A 24,797-nucleotide genomic window follows, 5' to 3' on the forward strand; every position below is an offset into this window, starting at 1 on the left:
ATTTTTTCCACTGTTTGTTGCACAATCTCAGGCCCTAACAACTTCCTTTTGCCCACATCATCCCAACAAATAGGTGATCTACACTTCCGTCCATATAAAGCCTCATATGGTGCCATCTGAATGCTCGCATGATAACTGTTATTATAAGAGAATTCCACTAAGGCCAAATGCTCATCCCAAGAACCTCCAAGATCAATAACACAAGCCCTTAACATGTCTTCCAAGGTTTGAATAGTTCTCTCTAACTATCCATCAGTTTGAGGATGAAAGGCAGTGCTAAAATTCAAACTAGTACCCAAAGCTGCATGCAAACTCCTCCAAAACATAGATACAAATCTACTATCTCTGTCCGACACTATGGTCATCGGAATACCATGCAACCTCACAATCTCTTTGATATATAGTTTTGCAAACCTCTCCAAGGAGAACCCCACCTTAAAAGCTAGAAAGTGAGCAGATTTGGTCAATCGATCAACGATAACCCAAATAGCATTGTTACCACCTTGGGTCCTAGGCAACCCTGTCACAAAATCCATGGTAATATGTTCCCACTTCCACTCAGGAATAGGAAGAGGTTGTAACTTACCTGCAGGTCTCTGATGTTCCACTTTCACTTGTTGACATACCAAACATTGAGCAACATACTGAGCAATTTCCCTCTTCATATTATTCCACCAAAAGTTCCTCTTCAAGTCTTTATACATTTTAGTGCTCCCTGGGTGTACCGTATATCCTGAACTGTGAGCTTCTTTTAGGATATCTCTCTTGAGCTCCAAATCATTAGGCACACACAAACCTCTCTCCAAACCTCAAGGTTCCATCTTTATGCATACAAAATTCCATCTGTAGCCCTATTTCCATTTCAGCTTTAAGTTTTTGCAACTGAGGATCTCTTCCTTGAGCATCTTTAATTCTATCAATCAATGTGGGTTGAACCCTAAGGTTTGCCAATTGCACTCCATGGTTATGCCATCTAATCTCAATATTCAACCTCTGCAAGTCCTCCAAGATATTCTTTTGGTCAGTGATCAAGGTAGCCAAATTACTTGGGGTCTTTCTACTCAAGGCATCCGCCACTACCTTGGCTTTTCCTAGATGATAATTGATAGTCAAATCATAGTTCTTTAATAGCTCCAACCATCTCCTTTGCCTCATATTCAATTCTTTTTGAGTGAAAATATACTTCAAACTTTTATGATCAGTGAATATCTCACATTTCACCCCATACAGGTAGTGCCTTCAGATTTTCAATGCAAACACCACGGTAGCCAACTCCAAATCATGCGTAGGATAATTCTGCTCATATGGCTTCAACTGCCTAGACGCGTATGCCACTACCTTATCGTTCTGCATCAGGACACAACCCAAGCCCATCTTCGATGTATCACTATAGATGGTAAAACCTTCATCTCCGGGCAGAACTATAAGTACTGGAGCACACACCATTCGACTCTTTAGATCTTGGAAACTCTTCTCACAATCATTAGACCACTCAAATTTAATCCCTTTTTGTGTTAAACGAGTTAAAGGCATAGAAATTTGGGAAAATCTCTCAACAAACCTTCTATAATATCCTGCTAAACCCAAGAAGCTACGAATTTCAGTGACACTAGTAGGCCGATTCCACTCCACCAGCGCCTCCACTTTCTTGGGGTCAACAGACACCCCATCTTTAGATATCACATGACCCAAAAATGTTACACTCTCCAACCAAAATTCACACTTCTTTAATTTAGCAAATAACTTCTTCTCCCTTAATATCTGCAACACTATTCTCAGATGTTCTTCGTGTTGCTCTTTACTCTTCGAGTACACAAGAATGTCATCAATAAAAACTACCACAAACTGATCTAAGAAGGGTTTAAATACTCTGTTCATTAAATCCATAAAAACTGCAGGCGCATTGGTCAACCCAAATGGCATCACTAAAAATTCATAATGCCCATATCTAGTTCGGAAGGCTGTCTTAGGTATATCTTCCGCCTTAACCTTCAACTGATGATAGCCAGAACGAAGGTCAATCTTAGAAAAGACTTGTGCTCCTTGCAATTGATCAAATAGGTCATCTATCCTAGGCAAAGGATATTTATTTTGGATTGTCACCTTGTTCAACTCTCGATAATCAATACAAAGGCGAAAACTACCATCCTTCTTTTTCACAAATAAAACGGGCGCACCCTAAGGAGAAACACTAGGCCTAATAGAGCCCCTATCTAATAACTCTTGTAACTGTTCCTTCAACTCTTTCAACTCTGCTGGAGCCGTCTGATACGGAGCCTTGGAGATAGGACCCGTACCGGGTATCAATTCAATGGCAAACTCAATCTCTCTATCTAGTGGCAACCCCGGTAACTCTTCAGGAAAAACATCGGGAAATTCCTTCACAACTAGAATATCCTCTAACTTCAATTCAGTCTCACGGGTATCTCTCACAGAAGCTAAATAGCCCTCGCACCCATTCCTTAACAATCGTCTAGCTTGCAAAGCTGAGATGACCAAAAGAGGAGTGCTAACTCCACTACCCACAAAACAAAATTCTGGTTGATTAGGAATCTGAAATACTACCCTTTTTCCTCGACAATCAACAGAAGCATAATTGGTTGCTAACCAATCCATTCCAAGAATTATGTCAAAGTCCCGCATATCTAAAACAGTTAAGTCTACAAGCAATTTTCTGTCATCTATACTAACCACACGAGATTTGCAAATTAAGTCAGCAACCATAACACCTCCTATCGGGGTTTCAACACATAAGTCGATCTCTCTAGAGACACATTTCCATCCATGTTTCTCAACAAATCCCATAGACACAAATGAATTTGTAGCACCAGAATCAAATAACACATGTGCATAAACAGAAGACACTAAAACAGTACCTGACACCACCGTGTTGGAAGTCTGAACATCTTGTTGCGTGAGTGCGTACACTCAACCCTGAGTCTTTGGCTTATGACCTCCATTTTTCTTTTGACTTCCTGAAGACCCTTTGTCTGTTGATGCTCCTTTATTTGTCCATGTCTTCTGTTTAATCTCATGCCCCTTCCGGTTAGGGCAATCAGCTATCCTGTGCCCTTGTTGCCCGCAAGAGAAACAAGCCCCAGTATTCCAACGACACTCACTATCCCGATGGAATCCATTACACCTAGTGCATTGTACCCGATCATTCTTCTCATCAACACTACTACCCAAAGTTCGACTTCCCCAACTACCAACCGAAGGAGTGTTTTGTCTCTTAGCATTGCCCTTTGAACTGTTAGTTTGGAAGTTGGAAGAACTAGGCCTCTTCTTATAATTCTCTTCTTTCTCTTCTTGGGCTCTAGTGAAGCCACTCTCAACCAACAAAGCCTTATTCAACACTGCTCCAAAAGTAGGTAACTCGAAAGGAACCACCTGTTGCATAATGTTCGTTCTTAGCCCACCTTCAAACTTTCGTGCTCTGCTATCCTCATCTGTTTCAAATGCTGTTGCAAATTTAGACAACTTCGTAAACTCAGCTTCATATTCTATAACCGTCTTATTCCCTTGCTCTAACTTCAAAAATTCCCTCTGTTTTTGTAGACGAACACTCCTAGGGAAGTATTTCTCATTGAATGCATTCTTAAACCTTTCCCATGTATAGGGGTTGGCATCATGCTCGTGTATGCGCTTCTCCATCTGTCACCAATCATTAGCTATCCCTTGTAGCATAAACGTAGCATAGGTCACCTTCTGATCATCCGTACACTTAAAAACAGGAAACAACTTTTCCATTTCTGTCAACCATTTTTCAGCCTCCAAAGGGTCTGTGGCTCCGTCAAATGCCAAGGCTATCTTCTTAAACTCAGTAATGTTACAACGTGGCCTTAGTTGTGGCCCAATGCCTGGCTGCATCCGCTGTTGTTGCTCCACAAGTCTAGTCAAGTTATTCCCTATGGTGGTTTGTTGTTGCACCACCCCGGCCAACGTCTGAAGCACTTGAACCATGTCAATTGGATTGGGGATTGCAGCTTGTTCTTGTTGTCCTAACTCTTGCCCCTGATTTCCTCCGACTACTTGAGAACCGCTACCATTATTAGTCACGTTCCCTCGCCGATTGTTACTACCAGTCTGTCGATTCATTTGACCCTAACGTGTGTTCCTAGCCATATTTGCCAATGTCTCCTCATGTTCCATCGCAACCTAAATGCATCAATAATAAAACCTCATCTTATTCTATTCTCAAGCTCCTATAACATAAAAAAAAAAATAAAAAAAAAATAATAATAATAAAATTAACATTATATCAAATTATAAGCGTTCCCAATCCTACATCTACCCAATCTCACCACTATCCTATACCAGCCTTTAAAATTACAACCTGGCTCTGATACCACTAAATTGTCACGTCCCAAGCTCCGTGACAACGCCGCACACTCATTTAAGTGAGCATGCAAGGCTAAGAGTCGAACACATAACTAACAATGTAAAATACTCCAATTAAATCCTTAATTATCATAATACTAAAATCCATAAAAAATTGATTATTCTTCTCATATGAAATTATCCACCAAGTCCACTAATAAAATCCATTAACAAAACAAATAATCCAAGTACTTAAATCATAGTCCTACTCTCGGCACTCCCACATGTAAAAAAAATCTCGCGCAGCTCTACTCTTCAGAATCTGAAAAAAATAAAATAAGAGTAAGCTAGACAGCCTAGTAAATAACCAACCATCACTGCCAGCTAGATCAAGTATATCAAAAAGAAGTAAATAAATAGTCGATAACCAATAAATATAATTTTTGATACAAATCAATAAATGACACGATTATTTGTAAGATGGTTTTATAGCTGAAAATAAACAGTGTAGCAATACATTTTAATTAAAAGTCAATGGGATAACTCGATGAAATTTCGTTATCCAAAATTGATAGATCGATATTCAGATGGTTCAATGATTGATTCACAAAACCCAAGTCTTAATGACTACGGTCACTTAGCCCGTGACAAGGCGCAGAACCACACATAGGCTGGTGGTAAAGCCCCAAAAGAAGCTAGTTTCTGTGCCAATAAAAAACCCCCATTGGCAAGAGTCCAAATCATAGTCAGACTAGAGTGATGTTCAAAATTCACACAATACACCAATTTTAAATAAAACATTCCATATTTTCAGAATAAACGTTTAGTATAATTTTCAGAATAGTTTCACCGAATATTCAAATAATTTTCATAATAATATTTGATGTTGTTTTATACTTGACCCATATTTTATTTTAAGAGAACAAGAAAGTTACGAATAAATATTTATGATTTTAAACGATTCGATAGGATTAAAAATAAACCAACAGTGATAGAGGGTTACTTACCTCAAACACTAAAAATAATATTCCAATACTAACTCTAAACACCCAGCTCCACCACTTCAATCACACAAACCTACTAAAATATTATACCACGTAAACAATTATTATTGATCACCATGATGCATCTATCATTCTTTTCTTTATAATATAATAATCTAATAATATAGTCTACAAGTAAAATCCAAAACCCCAAACCCCAAAATACAGCTTCCTCAATCTTCAAGACTTCATCTATTCTATTGTTATTATTTTTTTTTTAACATATATAAACCCATAGTTGTTAGAAGTCAAAGCCAATAGGATTGCTTATCACATATTAGACCCAAACACGCACACCCAAACCACGCACTAGATACTTGTAGAAAGGAATAGTTTGGAGTACCATAAAAAAATCTTACCTCCAAGAGATGATTAGATCAAAATCACCAATATATGAATCTTCTTTCTTTTCTTTTCTTCTTTTTTTTTTATTTATAAAAGTGTAATTATTATATAATAATTTTATACGACATATATTAAATTATAAAATAGTAAAATAAATACTGATTTTGATATTAAAAGTTATAGTTAAATTAGAAGAAGAATTAGTAACATAAAATTAAAAGTAACTCTAACCATTTAATTTTCTTTTATATTCATTTGGAAAATAAAAAATATGTAGAAATAGAAATTATATAAAAGTAATTAAAAAAATTAAATATAAACACGTTGTAATTAATTTATCATATAATGATTTTATATGATGTGTATATATATATATATATATATATATAATTATAAGATTGTAAAATAAACATTCTTAATTAAATTAAAATAACAACTAGATAAGACAACTCAATAACGACTAACTAAAAAGAATTATATAACAATACCTAAACCAATAATAATAATAATAATAATAATAATAATAATAATAATGAAAATATTCAAACAATAGATATATCTCAGTGTATGAAGTAATTAATCATTTGTAGAATGATGTCAAAACAGAAAAGAACTTACTGTTCAACAACTGAAAAAATAACTCAATCAGTAAATCGAAACCTTAGATATTCTTTGAGAGTGTAGCATTGTTGTGCAGGTTTTTTTCCCTGTGAGTTGTGATTTTATAAAATAATGTAGAAAAGAAAGAATAATTTTATATATAGAATCAATAAAAAATTTAAAGGATAAATTCATAATATATTATTGGTACTGGATGTAGAATAGTGCATAGAATAAAGGAAGAAAAAGAAATAATCTGTTTAAATTTATCACACCACATGTGCACCACCACCTTTGCATCAACTTCATCAAGACAGATCGACTCTGTCAAGATCCACCAATTTGAAGCTACATTGGCTAGATAAAATAAAAATCAATGAGCTTTAGTTTAGACCACTAGCTCCAATTTCTTGGCTTCAAGTCTGAACCTTCTGCTCCACCCTTTCTCTATAATAGACTGTGAGCCAAAACGTGAAGCCTACAAGGGGAAAAAAAAGAAAAAAGAAAAAAAAAAAAGAGAAATAAGGTAGGAAAGGACATATAATTTTATATACAGAATGAATATAAAATTTAAATATAGAATAATACACGGAAAAAAAAATAGAAGGTAATTTAGCATTAAAAAAAAATCCTAATACCCTTGAAAGAATTAAGAAAAAAATGTTAAAAGAAAAATTAGTATTGAGTTTGTGGATTATCTCAATTTATCATGAAAAATATATGAGAAAAAATATTTGTCAAATAGAATTTATATAAAATAAGTAAAGTTAGTATAATTTAAATTATGTTTACTCTATATGTAATTAAGAAAAATACATGTTGACGTGGTTCTCTTAGAAAAAAAGTAAGCATTTATAATGTGCAACCTAAGAATGAAAAAAAAAAAAACTACTTTTAATAATATATATGATTGAATGCATACGTTATACGTTGATGATGAACATGTTTTAATGTAATTTCGTAATTATTGATGATTTTAATTCCAAATAGAGGTTTAAGTCCACATTGAAAAAAAAATGATAATTTTTGTGAATTGAATAACATTTTGGGACTTCAATTGGGGAACTCTGTTGAAAGGGAAAAGCTCATCCAAATCAAGGATTGTTCAAGTTATCTTAAACTTAAGGAAGGATAGTGGGACAACCAAGGCTGAAGACACAATAAAAAGAAGTTAAACTATTTATTCATGAACAATTCTATAAATACTAACACTATTATGAAAAGTACAAGAGGCTAAATATAATTGGATGCCAAAAATAATAATAATACTTGTCACCCAATAATGCTTGCACACATGTGTTTTTAGTAATATTTGTAACATTGATCTTTGTTCATTAATTTCATTTTTTTTTTAATAATTCTATATTTTTTGATTTACAAATAAAATTTTATTACTAAGAAATAAAATAATAAAAAATGAGTGTCATAATTATTTAGTTTGTTTGGTTTTAGTTTTCTGAAAATTGAGTTTTTTTATTTTTTGTTCTTTTTTATTTTTAGTGAATATTTTTAAAATTTTAAGCAATTGTTTTACTTTTTTAGATGCACCTTACTTAGATATATCTAAATAGTAAAATATTTGTGAAAAATATTTTAAAAAATTAATAAATATAGAAAAATACAAAAAATATACTGAATTTTCGCCTTTTTTTATTTATATTTTTGGTATTTAGTGAATTTAAAAAAAAAAAATTCACAAATATTATACTTTTTAAGTGTATTTATGTTAGGTCTGTCTAAAAATTAAAAAAAAATTACTTAAAATATTTAAAAAAATTCATTGAAAACAAAAAAATACAAAAAATAAAAAAGTAAAATTTTCTAAAAAAGTGTTTTATGAAAACCAAAACCAAACAAGCTGATTATTTTTCATGAATAATTTATTACTTTAATATGTACGTAGCACGGATCAAACACTAGTATATATATCACATTGGGATCCACCCTAAATCGTGGCAAACTATAATTTTATCATTACAAGAGTGAAGAATACAATAGTAAAGTTACATAAAATCCCCGATCTAAGTTTCTTCTCACCCAACATTTAATACCCAATAACCAAAGGCTCTTTATTGCTCTTTATGCCTAAGTAAAGAGGGAATACAAAGGCATTCCTCCATATTACAGAACATCTTGTTGAGTGTTTTGGAAGCAAGTGTGTGTTTAAACTACAAGGAAATCAATCTAAAAACATATAAAATTAGATTTAATTTTTCCTGTAGAAAATAGGGAAGAAGAAGAGCAAAACAGGGGAGAAGAGGGGTCACAGTTGAGCAGCCCCTTTAGCATATTTTCTATTAACTTTTTATCTTCCCTTACAAGCTTTATATTTGAAATTATATCAACCCATGTACCAATAACACATCTGGACAAATTTCCTCCACATACATTAACTCTAATTAACAAAACCCAACCCAAAACATAACTAGAAATAAATAAGCATAAGTGATTATTTTGATATAAAATTAAACAAGCACATTATATCAACATTGCTCTCCCCTAATGTGCTGCTCCATAACTCCAAGCAACTCTCTGAAATGCTGGAACTTTTCTTTGGAAAGAGCCTTAGTGAATATATTTGCAATTTGTTCATCTGACATGCAAAATTTGAGTTGCACTTCACCTTCTTCAATTGCTTCCCGAATAAAATGATCTTTAATTGCAATATGACGAATGCGACTGTGAAAAACAGGATTCTTAGCCATGGCATTGGTTGATTTATTGTCACAAAAAATTTATGTACCATCTTCTTGCTTTTCACAAACATCTTCAAGTATTCTCCTCAACCAAATTGCTTGGGAAATTGCCAAACCCGCTGAAACATATTCAGCTTCTGCAGATGATTGCGTCACACTTTGTTGCTACTTTGTTGCCCCAGAAAATACTCCAAAACCCAAGGAAAATGCATACCTGGAGGTGTTTTTCATATCATCAGTGCAGCCACCCTAATCACTATCACAAAAACCAAACAATTTCACAATTGAATCTTTGCAATACTTGATACTATAACTGGTTGTGCCTCGAATATACCTCAAAACTTGTTTGCAGCACCAAGATGCTTTTGGCTGGGATTATTCAAAAATCTAGAAAGCAAACTTGCAGCATACATTATATTCGGCCTTGTAGCTGTAAGATACAACAAATTTCCAACCAAGCTTCTATACAACAAACCATCGAATTTTTTCTCTCCATCTTCCTTTTTAAGTTTTTCATTCACAACTAGTGGTGTGGCCATGGGCTTACAACCACTCATGCCAAATTTCATTAAAATATTTTCAGCATATTTCTTTTGAGAAATAAATATTCCATCTTCAACTCACTACAAGAAATTGCACTTTTGGCGACTACTTTTGGCGACGACGTCAATTTTTCATCGCCAAAAGTATATTTTTGGCGACACAGTGATCAATTTCGTTGGTAAAAGTATACCTTTACTGGCGCAATTTGTTGTCGTTGCTAAAAAGGCATATAATTATTTTGGCGCCAAAATTTTTGGTTGGCGCCAAAATTTCAAAACTTTTACCTACGAGGCTTATGTTTTAGCAACATAATGAGCGTTGCTATTAGTGTGCTTACTTTTGGCGACGACAAGTTGGCATGGGCAAAGAGTTAACCATTTAGCGACGATGACACTATTCGTCGGTAAAAGTTTTGCTAGTGGAATGATGTGATTTAGTGATTTGTGTTTTTGATTATAATTTTTGAAAGAGTTTTAAATATTTTAGTTACTGAATTGTAAAATTAAAATGATCATTGAATTAGATCACAAAATGAATCCATTGAGCCCAAACACACTCTTAAGTTGAGATGACTAATTTGAGATAATTTAAACTTTTTCAAAGAATATGGTTAGATTATCAATTTCAATATGTTTGTTTTTATTTTCAGAAACTAGTTTCAATTTTTTTTTTTCCTAAAAAACTAAAAAAAAAATTGGGTGAAAAAAAAAACTTATTATTTTTGTATATTTTTATCTTTTAGGTCATAAATATTTTTAAAATTTTAAAAATATAATTTTTGATTTTTATTGCTTTCAAATTATTTTTAATTTTTTCAAAAAAAAAAAAACAAATCTAATTTTTTTTTTGAATTTTTTTTAATCTTTTAGATCATAAATATTTTTTAAAATTTTAAAAATATAATTTTAATTTTTATTGCTCAGAGATTATTTTATTTTATTTTTTAAAAAAAACAAATCTAAAAATTGTTTTGAATACTTCATTTTATTTTATTTTATTTATTTTTTTGGGGGTAATCTACTGATCGGCGGTCTCCCTCTTAAAATTCCCTCTCTTTTTTTTCCCTCATCAAATCTCCCCAAATCAATCTCTCAATGTATGTGTTTCTCTCTCTCTAAACGCGGAGTGACCAGGAAAATGGATTTGAAAGCCGCTAGCACAACCACAACACAAAAGAGACACCTTTGAAAGACAGAGAGAGAGAGAGAGCCTTTGCATTTCAAAAATCAAATCCTATACACTCAAAATACACACATACATACTCTCATTTCTCTCGATTTCAGTTGAGTTTTATCCAATTTCGCCAAGATCACAGTCCTAGGGTTCGGATTCATCCTCACTCTCTCTCTACTTCCCCAGATCCTTCTATATCCTCTCACTTCAGTGGCCTTCTTTTGATCTTCGTATGCTTAAATAGGTAACTATACGTACTTACTTACACACTCTTTCTCTGTATATATATATTTGCATTTGTGTTTTCAAAGAGATATATGTGAAGCGATGGGTTCAATCTGGGTATCTTTTGTTTCAATGCGTGGATCATCATTTTGGGTGAATCTTAGAATCGAGCTCTGGATCTTTTGCATCATGGGTTTGAAGCCTTCATTTGCAGCTTTTTGCTGTGTTTGCTTAAGTTTGTAGAATTAGTGTTACAAGATTGACTTGCAAATAATTACGAATAGATTTGGGAACGGGATTAGTGACTCAAAATTGATGATGATAGCCTACACATCAGATTAAAAGTAGTTATAAACACTAATGTTTGGTTCTCCATGAAAATTTATTGAATATAACACATAAAAAATAGTGTGGTGAAACCCTTAGGTTTTGTTTGGATCTTGGATTTGTTGAAGGATTTGTTGAGAGAAAGGGAAAGGGAAGGAGGGTTTTTTTTTCACTTTTCCCTTCCTTTTTCTCTACAAATCCAAGATCCAACAACATTAAGGTTGCCACTCTCCATTTAAAATCAGTCTTCATATCTTGAAATTTAGGAGTAAAAAAATTTATGAGAGCCACGTTCAAGTCTTATTTACGCTTGGCCATGTTGCTTACTACCAAAATTAAGGTCCTGCAATCGTCAAGTCGTTTTAGAACTCTGTTTATGTCATTTTGAGACAAGTTTTCAAATTATTTTTTCATCTGAAGGTTTGGCAATCAAGCAAGAAGAAATTCACTGCCTTCAAGCTCATGATGTGAAAGAAGCAGTTCACGAGTTGACAGCAAATTCCAACGTTGCATGCTTTTCCTCCCAAGGAACAGGAGTTAAGGCAAGCTTTCTTAGATTGTTCCAACAAATTAACATTTGTGATTCATAGAAGATAATGATTTGTTGAACAATGTGTTGTGCAGATTTATAATTGGTCTGGGGTTATAAAGCATATTAACTTCAACAAAACCGTCAAGTCCCTTGCAATGTTTGGAAGTAAGCTGTACTGTGGTTGCACTGGTTACAGTATCCTGGTAAACATTCTCTAACATCGATTGGATTCAGTCTATTTGGCCTTGCAATTAAGGTTATGTTTGGATCTTAGATTTGTCGAGGGAAATACATTACTCATAAATATTTATTTTTATGGGTAATTTATAAAAAAAAAAATTATATTTTATTAATAAGTATGCATTTTCTTCTCATTTTCCAAGCCCAACAAAAAAAGAGAGAAAAAAAATCTTCTTTTACTTCATTTTCCTTTCCCATCTTTTTCCATTTCCTTTTTATTTTCTATCTACAAATCCAAGACCCAAACGTAGCATAAAGGTTGCCCTAGGTTACCCCTCTGCTTGTACTTATGAACTTCCAATAATTTTGCAATTGATACTCTCTAGTACTTACTAAAGAAAGCTTAAGAATATTCTTATTTGTCCTGAAAATTTAGAGAAAAAATGGCAGGAGGTGGATTTGCACAAATACACAGCTGCTACATTCTATTCTGGTGTGAGAAAAATCTTAGGGAAACAAACTATACATTCTTTATGTATTCACAATGGTCTTCTCTTTGCGGGTGGTACTTCAGTTGATGGCATTGCCGGGAAGGTATTGAACCATCATCATCCCTATCATTTGTCACCCCCTCCCCCCCAAACAAAAAAAAAAAAAAAAAAAAAAAAAAAATAATAATAATAATAATAATAATAATAATAATAATAATAATAAAATATAAAACTTTGATTGATGAGTGATTTTTGTTTGCATATGAACGATGACGTGATATCATTGTTGCATTGATGTTTTACTCAGTAGCCACATCATTCTTTATATGGACAAAAAAGCTACAAAGCCATAATAAGTAGTACTTAGTAGCCACATCATTCTTTATATGGACAAAAAAGCTACAGAGCCATAATAAGTAGTCCGAAAAATGGCTGGTGTGTGGATCAGCTTCACTATAGATATGACTCACATCACATTAAATTTGAATCTTCAATACTCACTTCTATTTTTGTGAATTCTGTATGGCATCGCAATGCATTGCATATTGGAACTTAGTGAAAGATGCTAATATCCTCTTTATTACTGGTTGCAGGCATGGGGTTTGGACTGAGATTTGGAACATAAAGATGAGTATTATCTATTGTTTTACTGTACAATAAACGTTGTGTATTGTTATTATTATTATTATTATTTTTGGGGTTGACGTCGCGCTAGTCGGAGAATTTGTTGATGTAAAGGAAGATGACAGTGAGTGATACCTCAGGGTTACTAATCTCTTTACTGTCATTGGGAATTTAATTGTCTGCAACTTCTGCTGAAAGCAGAGGCTGTGGATATTTCTTCCATAATTAGAGAGAAGTTGCAAGAAAATAAACTGATTTGATATGGATTTCATTTTCTTTTCTGTTCTTAGATTTTTTATTTATTTTATTTAAGTTTTTTGGTTGAGAACACTCAATTTTTAGAGAAACACTTCTAGGTTGTAACCCAACTAATCTGCTCCTCCAAGGAATAGATGGTTCCATGACTCCTCTCATAAGATGACTACCCTAGGAACCAAGCGAGCTGGACTTAGTCCAATCAACTATCACCTTGAGATCACCATCAACCCAGCAAAGTGAAAGGGCTTACCAACTTGTATTTCCAATACCCATGACTTATGCCATGAAATATCATTTGAAATCAAAGTTCCAATTATCTTTTAGTACTTAAAAAATTAGTATCTAATGTTTTTTTAATTCCATGAAGCTGTTTGGCAAGGTCTTTGCTTGTTCCCTAGATAGGTTTTTATTGCTGAAGTACTTGTTGGACTAGAAACGAAATTTAGGTAAAAACTAGGGTAGCTTCATCATGTGATAGTGACAAGATGATTTTTTAGAGTGGACACTCGATTGCCCTTGTTTGTACTCATTCATGGGAGAATGAGAAGTGGCTACGAAATTCTGAAGTACTACAAACAGTCACGCCTCCTCTAGTTAGGACCAGTGATTTGCATCAAGCTAAATAATTCTCTTTTACTTTTCCATATAAGACATACATGGTTATGTTGTGCAGGAGAAGGGAATCGAAACACACCAGAGGGCCCTTCCAAATGGAAAGATCAAGCAAGTATTCTTCTTTGATCCAGATGGTGAGCTTTTATAACCCCCTTTTTCAAATAGCCTCATGAACACAATTATATGTGAATTAATATATTTTTAATATTATTGTATTTATTTTTCTTTTCAAGTTCAAGATTGCGCTCAGTCCGTTTATGTAATATAGTTGACTCGAGCTGAGCTGGAGCTCAAGTAATTTTCAGTGAGCTAAGTAGCTTGGCTTGGCTCATTTGTAGCCCTAAGTATTGAGAAAATGACTGAAGTATCTTGAAGTACAGCTCTCCTTGCTGAAATATTGACACCGTTATTTGCTTAAAAGTGTAATAGTTGCCATCAGCTGCGGGGCCACCAACCACTTTTAATCAGCAAACAGAGTTCTTTGTTATGTTATTAGTTGACATTTTCCTTGCACATGCTTGATGGAGTTGCAATTAGTGAAATTTATCAAAATCATATTTTTTGACGTGCAGGGAATGACTTGGAGGTTGCAAGCCGTGAAGATCTAGAACAATAAGTTGGGGTGTTCCACATGCAAGTGGACCTGATAGAATGAATCATTGCGAACAACAGATGAATTTATGTTGACATGTTACATAAGAGGTCAACAAAATCCAAAAGACCCTAAATTTGGATGAGTTATGCTGTAAATGAATGAATTTGTAATGGGTATTGTATATGACTTGCACTCCAATTGGTACTTTTACCTCCTCTTCTTGTTTGGGATAATTTTATCTGCATTATATTCTATGTTCTAGTACTACTTACCATTTAACCTTTTTGATCCTTTGGGTTTTTGTCCATGATAATAATGATTTCAGATTTCTTTTTAGGACCCTTTTTTTTTTTTCTTAATTTTCTAGACATGGAACTTTTGTTTTGTTATGAATTTTTAATCCTTTTAGGAATCTTATTATTCAAGTTGTCATTGTGACTGTTTATTTTAAGAAAAATTACCAAAAAGTGGTGAGTAGACAAACTAGTTACAATTTGATGGAAATTCAAATATAATTGTATTAGAGATGGAAACTTGTAATTTTATTCGAGTATAAATGTTAATCCTTCCCCATTCTTCTTTTTTCTCTCTTTCCTTTCCCTCTCCCCACCCCATCTTATTTTTAGTCTTTGAGTTTTTCTGTTGTCATTGATATAGTTTATATTACTTTTCTGGATTGTTTCCTTTTATTTTCTACCGATTGAAGCTATCAACAAGTAATGAAAAAATACAGAACTTCAAAGCTACTAAAATGCTTCCACGGCTCTGAATACTGTCTGTTATTAGTCCGTAAAAGCAGAGTTACATCTTGATGATAATGGGTCTATTGCTCTTTTCCCACTTTCAGGTTGCCATTTTGACTTTATCTATGTTATTTTTTATTGACAATCTTGTAGAATCAGTCATTGATGCCTTATTTCCTTGTGATAAGAGACATAATGATGGAAGATCACATAAACAGGTGAAGCATTTTGATGTGATTGCTCCTGATTTTATACTAGTGACTTGATGCCATCTGATGTTGGTTACATTTTTTCTTCAACAGCTTGGTAGATTCTATCCATGGTGGATCAAGACATGAGGGGATGGTCCCCCTGGAATATCAATTAATTGCATCTGCTGGAGCAATAAATTTTCTGGTTCAGGAAACAGAAGCTTGGAAAGAGAAGGTGATTGGTGGAGATATCACAATGAAAAATTTTGATTTCAAACTATTTACCTATTGATTCGTCCTCCTGTCTCCCCCCTCCCCCTCTCCAAAAAAATAAAATAAAATAAAAGTAGTACCTGTTAACTTTGATGCATTTCTGCAGATCAAACGGCTCGATCTATTGCTTACAAGTGATATTTGGTGCCAGATTAAAGCATTCTTGAATCAGTGGTTGACGGAGTTGACAAATAACGAAACTCTGTCCTTGCAACATCAAGTCCAGGCAGTTGCTCCTTTAGTGTTGCAGCAGTACTCTTCTGATACAATTCAGAAGATGTTGTCTGATGTTTCTTTGGCCATCTCCTCACTGACAAATAGAAAAACCAGGGATCAGATCATGATTCTCAACTCAAAAAGGTGCAGCATTCTTGTTTTTCAACAAGCTTTATACCTTGTCCATTTCCTTCACCGTCAAATTTCTTCTCCCCCTCACTTATTGTTTATGACACCAATCTGTATTGAGAATTCACAAATGACAATTATATTATATTTACATGACTTTTCTTTTGGTATTTGATTGATGCATATTTTGTGCGATCCCAATAAGTCTTTGCATTTTTGGTTGTTGTTAGGAATCAACTGTCTATTGTTATGACCGGTTCAGAAGTTTTCTGTCCTGATCTTGATAGAGATTTGTTATTGATAGCTTGTCTTCATCTGTACCAGACCAAAAGAAAAAAAGAAAAAAAGCTTGCTTTGTAATAATCAAAAGTGGTTTGAACATCACTCTAAATGGATGGGTGCTTCAATGGAATCATAATATATAATCTTACATTAGGACTTTTTGTTTCGGAAACTAACTATTTTGTTGTTTTTAAACCTTTCTAGGTCGCTTAGGTATTGTCGATCATGATGTAGTTGAGCTCAACAATCTGCACAGGCAGGTAGGACTCTCAATTGTATTCTGATATTTGTAAATCTTCTTTGATGGAGATGATGATGATATTGCTATAAGTGCTTCCAGAGAGAGAATCAAATTTGTAATTCTTCATCAGCTAACTTGTATTACTATACTGCAGATTATCCATACTGAAGCATATATTGGTCAGTCAAAAGTGGAATCTGCTGCTGCTGCTTGTCACTCGTATGTAACGCTGGATTGACTGACTACTTTGAAAACCTGGTCATTAGTTCCAGTATCTGTGCAGTTATTTTGATACGATCGATCTTACATTGTCATGTCACAAATTATCTCTTTGAATATCTACTACTGTGATATTATCTTTTTGCCTGTATCTAACTCGACAATTTAAATTAGGATTAACTCTACTATTCAGATTATGGAACACAAAAAAGCTTTATGTACATCCAATGCCTTAGAAATTTTGCGCAAGTATCCTTGATAAAATTAATTTGATATGCTATGATTTCCTCTTGATGTTATAGTATATTTGGTATTTTTGGGTCAATAAAGCTGGAATATGTTGATTTCCATGACTGTGATGCTTCCTAGATATGACATAGTAATAGATGCAACAGACAATGCTCCTAGCCGTTATCTAATCAGTGATTGTTGTGTGGTATTGGGTAAGGTAAGCTGTCTGCTATCCTCGTTTTCTTTTTATAAAAAAGAAAACTTGTGCAAAGACATTATGAAGTTGACTTATAAATGTTGACTTGTATCTGAATCTGCTTAAAATGATTAAGGTGGCAGACCTTCAGTTCTTCTACTCCTAGTTATTCACTGAATTCTCTTTTAGCTCCATTGTCATAAATGTTCATTTATTTATCAGAATCGTAGATTTAAGGACAGATTTGATCAAGCTTGTATGTATTATCCAATGAAATAGTTTAGTCTTCATATGTTAATCTTCTGATTACTAACCTCAATGTTTATGCATGCAGCCTCTTGTATCAGGTGCCGCTATAGGATTGGAAGGGCAGGTAAAAAACAGTATTAGCAATTTTCTCACTAACTCCTATATGAACATGTGGAAAACTCTTTATATGGATTTGGGACTACAGAATGTAATTAACTCTTTTTTATATTGTTCAAATTCTTACTGCAACTGCATCCTCAAATCATTTGTGTAGCTTACAATTTACAATTACAATGGAGGTCCATGTTATCGGTGCCTATTTCCAACTCAACCTCCTACGACAGCATGTCAAAGATGCTCTGATAGTGGTGTTCTGGGAATTGGTAAGCCATTAATATGTTGTGTCTTAGTCCATTCAATTAGAAATATTGCCTACAATCTTGAATTTAAAGAGAGAAAAATCTGAGTTTGCCTGGGAGTTGTCCTTTAGCTGTCTGTCCTTGTTTGCATTTCTCGAGTCCCTTGCTTATTTCTAGTTTATCTCGTTACTAGAATTTAGATATATTAGCAAGAAGAGTGGGTATTCACAAAAGGGGAATGTAAGAGTGATGGACCTGATGGTCAATAACACCCAACTCTACATTTGAAGGCTTTGTCCCAATTACATAAGTTTTGAAAGGTGAAGTTTAAAGTTTTTTGTTGTTGTATTCCTAGCCATATTTCTAATTTATCTCATTGTGAAATTTTTGATATATTATAAATGGGTATCACAAAAGGGAATGCAAGTAAGAGTGATGGTCAAGAACTCTAATTCGACTTGATTTTTTGGATGATGTAATTGGTTAGGCGAGTTTTGTTTCCTTCTATTGGTTTTTTTGTTTTAGTTGCATCATCTTGATGCTTTCTCAATAAAATTTATTATTTATCAAAAAAAAGAACTCTAATTCGACTCTACTTTCAAAGCCATAATCTCAATTGCTTTAAGTTTTGAAAAATGAAGTCATAATTTTTTTTTTTATATTTTTTTTTGGTTTCATTCCATAATCATGGATGTAATCACTTTAATACATTACCAATGTTGACTACCACAACCTGGATGAGCCAAAATTTATGACAGCTCACTGAAAGGTGAAGGCTTAGCAAAGGATTGCGGGGTTCCTTTAGAGATTGGGACAAGATCTCAGAAAACCTCAGAGCACAGTGAATAACTGAGAAGATGATCTGCAGATTCTCAGTGCCTTGCAGGATTTGCTGACAACATTGCATATTGTGGTCGTGTCATGATTTGTGTTCTTTTTCCTCAGCTATCAGTTTTTTAGTTGCCTAACACGATACTTTGTCTTTATGTGGTGGACCTTGAACTTGCTATGGGAAGCCATACGATGACACTAAGAAAGATGCTTTAATGTGCAAGCTATTGTGTACATATTTGGAGTCTCCAGTCCAGTCCTTATTTCCTTGCAAATTCACCTGGCTTGCAAGTGATGTATTTCTTTTATTTATTTGCTCTACTTTTATATAATTTTACAGTTCCTGGTATTATTGGCTGCCACCAAGCCCTTGAAGCTATAAAGATTGCAAGTGATGTTGGTGAACCACTCTCAAGAAGGATGCTTCTTTTTGATGCATTGACTGCATAGATTCGTATCGTATGTTTTAAAAATTCAGTTTTCTATTAATAAATTCTCTACTTTATATTTTTTTTTTATTTTTCTTCCAGCATAAACATCCTCTATATTTGTTGAACTTAGTGGACATGCCCAGTCAATTCCCCATTTTTTTCAATTAGCCTTGTACCATGATTTTGCTTAGGTCAAGATCAGAGGGAGGTCATCACAATGTGAAGTTTGTGGTGAAAATGCGACATTCACCGAAAAGCAATTTCAAGAGTTTGACTACAAGAAATTAACACAATCTCCCCTGTCCACGGTATGTTTATGTTCTTTTATTTCCATTTTAGGCTGCACATTGTGTTTTGATTAGCTTGCTTGAGATTTATTTGGTCTTAAAAAGTGAAATTTTTTATGTTTTCCTCTGCCACAACTTCTTGTTTCATAAATAGATCCGAAGATTTTTGTCTGTGAACTATTGAACTGGCTTAAGATAAAATTCATCTCTTGTGTGTTACCCAAGTTGTCATACACTCTAAATATCAAAATGGAATTTACAATTTACAAGCCCAAGTCTCTCTCAATCTCTCTCTGAAGTGCTTCTTTTTATAAACCCAGGGATCCGTATTTCATTGTGGAGTTCTATATTGATTCTCTTTCCTTGTTTTAACTTTTGATACTCGCTAGTGTAGAATTTATTCAAGACTGAAGCCTAGAGAAACAACCAAATCTCATGAGAACGTGGACATAACAAATCACATATTGCAACATAATGCACGTACCGTATTGTTCTATGTGTGAGATACTAAGCATATTTTATGACCTGAATGCATTTATTAGCATTTGTTGTAATACTAATGACATCAAACTTGCTAGCTGGTTTATTGTCTATTTGGTTTTATAGATCAGTCTGTTGGGTGCATAAATTTCCTCTTATCTTCCTCACCCACGTGTGACCATCTTCCGATTGATTGCAGACTCCATTGAAGCTAGACCTGCTTCCTACAGAAGCTAGAATAAGCGGCAAGGAATACAAGGAGAGAGTTGTTAACAATCTCAAGATTTTAATTGTGCATTACTCGGGTATTTTATTGTAGGGATGGATATATATTTTTTTTTCTTTTCTTTCCCCACTAGCAGATGGTGGGGGAAGGAGGTCAATGTTTCTGATCTTGTTTACTGGTACCTTCATTATAGAAGCATTTTGTTGACTTTCTCATGACTAATTTAATGATTTGAGTGTAATAAATTTGCCACTAATGGTTCTGAGTGAAGTGATTCGACTTTGTTTCATATTTCAGTGCACCAGTCACATTCTAAAGCAATGAAGAGAGCCATCAGTGAACATTGTGGTGTATGGACAATCTCAATGCTTAGTTACTTTTACTGTTTCCAGTGCATTGGTATAAGGTTAGCTTGGTAAACATTGTGGTGTACTTGAATTGAGTGTTTTTATATAACTCACTCTCCTAGTGTAAACATGACAGCCAGTGAATTAGTTTGAATTTTTACTTGAATTCTGTTAACCTGATGGCTTAAAAGTTACTAAGAATTGTATAGTTTTGAGGGCTGTTTGAACAATTGATGGATGACAAACATGGTAAACTGATTTCTGAGCATTTTGTATAGTTTTGTTGCTGGTTTTGTTTGATTTGTTTTCTGACTGTTCTGGTAAATGAGGTTAGTTGCTGCGTCAATTCTGATTTGGTTATATGATTTTGTTTGGGTTGTTGAGTTGAAATGGTTTTCTGAACTGGTGATGATCTGTGTTGAATCAGTTTGCTGATCTGCTATACTAATCTGCTGTTCTTCTGGTGCTGCTGTGATGTTGCTGTTGTTGTTGAGATGCTGTGGTGATGCTGCGGTGATGGTGATTGTTACGATGAGGTGCTGCGGTGTTGTTGTTGGATGTTTGCTGGTGTTGTTGATGTTTGGAAGGGTGCAGGACTTTTTGTCCAATCTGTAATAGATCAGGTTTTCATTAATGGGGGTTGTCATTAGGTGTAAGTTCGGGCAACTGCTGGTGTTTTGGATGGAAGGGTATGGAGGGGGTATTTTGTGTGATTTCATATCAATGTTATTAGTTTGTTATAGTGGTGCCTGAGGGATGCCTCTTGTAAAACTGTAAATCTTTTAAAAAATTATAAATGAGTTTCAATTATTTTTGCCGTTGTAAAATTGTTGTTGTTAAAAAAGTAAAACTTTCTCGACAAATAACTTGTCGGTAAATGTGTAGCCAAAAGTTTATTTTTGCCTACTCATATTGTGTTGCTAAAAGTGTACTTTTTGCCAATGCCAATTTGTCGTTGCCAAAACTAAAGCTTTATCGACAACTAAATCGTTGGCAAATGGCAACATTTACCGACGTATATGTGTCGCTAAAAGTTACTTTTCCCCACTCATATTGTGTTGGTAGAAGTGTATTTTTTGTCAATGCTAATTTGTTGTTGCCAAAAGTAAAGCTTTAGCGACAAACAAATCGTCGGCAAATGGAAACATTTACCGACGTAAATGTGTCGCCAAAAGTTTACTTTTGCCGATGCATATGTTGTTGCTAAAAGTATATTTTTTGCCCATGCAAATTTGTGTCGCGAAAAGTGCCACACAATCATCATATTTGAATGACTTTTACCAACGCAAGGTAAATTACCGACGATGGATGGTGGCTTTTAGCGACGACTATGTTCGTCGCTAAAGGTATTACTTTTACCAACGCAATGATAATTTCGTCGGCAAAAACTTTTGCCAACTCACTTTTGCCTACGGGTTGCCAACGTAGCTTTGTGTGTCGGCAAAACTCTTTGCCAACGAATTTTTCCTTTTAGCAACATATTTTGTTGCGTTGCGAAAAATGCAATTTCTTGTAGTGACTTGATAGATTTCAATTCCAAGAAAATCATTCAACAAACCCATGTCACTCATTTTGTATCTTCTTATCATGTCATTTCTAAATTCTCCAATCATTATCTCATCATTACCGGAAAATAACAAATCATCAACATACAAGGCAACAATAAGAATTGGCATACCTTGATTTTTTACATATAAGTTTGGCTCACACTTGCTTTTCTTGAAACCCTTGTTGGTGAAGTAGAAATCAATTTGGCTATACCATGCTCTTGGAGCTTGCTTTAGCCCATACAATGCTTTCTTCAATTTATACACCTTGTCTTCATCTCCTTTCATTAAAAGCCCTTGGGGTTGTTCAACATACACTTCCTCTTTCAATTCTCAATTTAAAAACACAGATTTGACATCAAGTTGATACAATGACCAACCTTTTTGGGCTGCTAAAGCAATGAGAGCTCGAATGGTGTCAAGTCAGGCAACCGGTGCAAATGTTTCTTGAAAATCGATTCCAGGTGGTTGTGTGTACCCTTTTGCAGCCAGCCTTGCCTTGTTTCTTTGGAGTAAACCATCCGAATTCAACTTTACTTTATAAATCCACTTCACTCCAATGATTTCCTTGCCTTGTGGTCTTTCAACCAATTCCCATGTGTTGTTCTTCTCAATGACTTCAATTTCTTCTTACATTGCTTTGTTCCAAGCTTCCTTTTTAATTGCTTCTTCAAAACCTCTAGGTTCCATTACACAAAAATTGCATCTAGCATACACATCACTCAAACTCCTCATTTTTTTTTCAAGATGAGCTAGGTAGGAATGAATTAGAATTTGAGGTTGAACTTGGAGAAGAGCTGGAAGATGATGATGAACCTACCCTTGGTGAGGATTGATGTGAATCTTCATTATTTTCATCTTCATGTGTTGAATTTTCTTGCTTCTCATCAACTAGGACAGATTGTTTCTCAATTTTACCTTCTTCCTAATTCCATGAAGCATTCTCATCAAATAATACATCCCAGCTGATTATTATCTGATTTTTCTTCAAGCTATACAATCGATAACCCTTAGATTTGCTGCTATATCCCACAAAGATACATTTCTCACTTGTTTCAACTAATTTGCTTCTTCTTTCCTTTGGAATTTGAGCATAGCAAACACATCCAAATACATTGAAATGTTTTACTGATGGATTTCTCCCGCTCCAAGCTTCTATGGGAGTTTCATTCCAAATGGATTTGGTAGGACACCTATTTATCAAGTACATTGATGTGTAAACAGCTTCAGCCCAAAAACTCTTTGATTCATAAATTTGGCCATTTCCATCACTGTTTGATTCTTTCTTTCAGATACTCCATTTTGTTATGGAGTATAACCCATTGTTAGTTGCCTTTCTACACCTTCATTTTCACAAAATTTGTCAAACTCCTTAGAGTTGTATTCTTTTCCATTATCACTTCTCAAAGTCTTTATGTAGTGCCCACTTTGCCTTTCCACCATGCTCTTGAACCTCATGAAAATAGTGAACACTTTGAATCTTTCCCTCATGAAATACACGCATGTTATCCTTGTATAGTCATCAATAAAGAGAATAAAGCACTTGTTTTGGGCATGGGAGGGAGTTCTCATAGGCCCACAAACATCCGTATGAACTAACTCTAACATTTCTTTGGCTCTCCAAGCAAGTCCTTTAGGAAAAGGTTGCCGATGATGCTTCCCAAGTGCACACCCCTTACAAACATCATGTATTTCCTTAATACTTGAAAGTCCTTGGATCATATTCGCTTGGTGAAGCACTTTGAGACTATGAAAATTCAAATGCTCAAGTCTTCTATGCCACCACCATGACTCATCATTCGTATGAACTTTCAAAGCAACATTTCTAGCATAGTTGAATGTGAGTGGGAAGCTTCAATTTTGCTCCATTTGAATTTTTGCCACCACTTGTTTTGCATTTCTATCATGAATGGTGCAGCTATTAACTTCGAAATGGATTGCATATCTATGTTCCACAAGTTGTCCAACACTTAGCAAATTTTTCTCCAAGTCTGGAACAAGTAACACATCACGACTAAACTTAGTCCCCTTCTCTGTTTCAACTCTTATGGTTCCTTTTCCCTTTGTATTTACTAACACTCCAGTTCCCATTTTAACTTAAGAGCAAATTAAAGTGTCCATGTCCAAGAAAATAGACTTATCACCTGTCATATGATTACTACACCCACTATCAAGGTACCAAACATCATTTTTGTGTTTTGAAGTTGCTTGACAAGCATAAAATAAGTTTCCTTCTCCATCTTTCTCCTCTGAAAAATTACCTTGTTGATTGCTCTTGACTTTGCAATCCTTTTGGAGGTGGCCAAAATTCTTGCATTTACAACATTGTGGTTTCCCTCGGAACCAACAATCCTTCTCTAGATGATTTCCCATTTCACAAATTCTGCACTTCCTTGTATTTTCTTCCACACTTGAACTTCTATGAATGTTGCTTCTACCTCTTCCCCTTGATGAATTTCTTCCACTTCCTTGTCTACCACCTCTTGATGATTCCCCTCTTGTTTGTTCATTACTTGATGATTCTCCATGACTTTTAGAATTCAAATTAACTTTTGATTGGAATGCACTCTCCAAAGGCTTCTCTGCTTGTTTTAACAACCTTTGTTCATGATCTTTCAAAGAACCCATCAATTCTTGGACACTCATTTAAGAGATATCCTTTGTTTCTTCAATTATTCCCACTATTGTGTTATATTTTTTCGGGTAAACTAACTAGAATTTTCTCAACAATTCTCTTTGGTTCAACTCTTTC

General features: G+C 34.3%; 1 protein-coding gene, 1 long non-coding RNA gene and 1 pseudogene across 2 annotated transcripts; 2 read left to right on the forward strand and 1 right to left on the reverse strand.

The window, feature by feature from the left end:
* Positions 1-1,239: 1,239 nt before the first annotated feature.
* On the reverse strand, positions 1,240-2,805 carry LOC145821808 (uncharacterized). The gene is made up of 2 exons (XM_082918381.1): positions 2,191-2,805; positions 1,240-1,803 (listed from the first exon to the last, which is right to left on the reverse strand). Exons 1-2 carry the CDS (start codon positions 2,803-2,805, stop codon positions 1,240-1,242), a joined length of 1,179 nt encoding a protein of 392 aa, XP_082774507.1.
* An 8,888-nt stretch (positions 2,806-11,693) lies between these two features.
* Positions 11,694-12,592, forward strand: LOC145821116 (uncharacterized). Its single transcript, XR_014363155.1, has 3 exons — positions 11,694-11,814; positions 11,897-12,007; positions 12,435-12,592. It is a non-coding gene; the product is annotated as an uncharacterized LOC145821116 (long non-coding RNA).
* A 2,129-nt stretch (positions 12,593-14,721) lies between these two features.
* Positions 14,722-20,798, forward strand: LOC114286715 (adenylyltransferase and sulfurtransferase MOCS3-like; annotated as a pseudogene).
* Positions 20,799-24,797: the final 3,999 nt, after the last annotated feature.

Source organism: Camellia sinensis, chromosome 3 (assembly GCF_055761805.1).
Source record: "Camellia sinensis isolate YWXY chromosome 3, ASM5576180v1, whole genome shotgun sequence".
In the NCBI taxonomy this organism is placed as follows: Eukaryota; Viridiplantae; Streptophyta; class Magnoliopsida; order Ericales; family Theaceae; genus Camellia; species Camellia sinensis.

What these genes read in the sequence shown, in the direction of transcription:
- LOC145821808 (XM_082918381.1), bottom strand. Translation starts at nt 2,805, where the DNA reads ATGGGATTTGTTGAGAAACATGGATGGAAATGTGTCTCTAGAGAGATC. An exon ending in GGGGCTCTATTAGGCCTAGT is followed by an intron (nt 1,804 to 2,190) that starts GTTTCTCCTTAG and finishes GTGTACTCGAAG; the next exon opens with AGTAAAGAGCAACACGAAGA.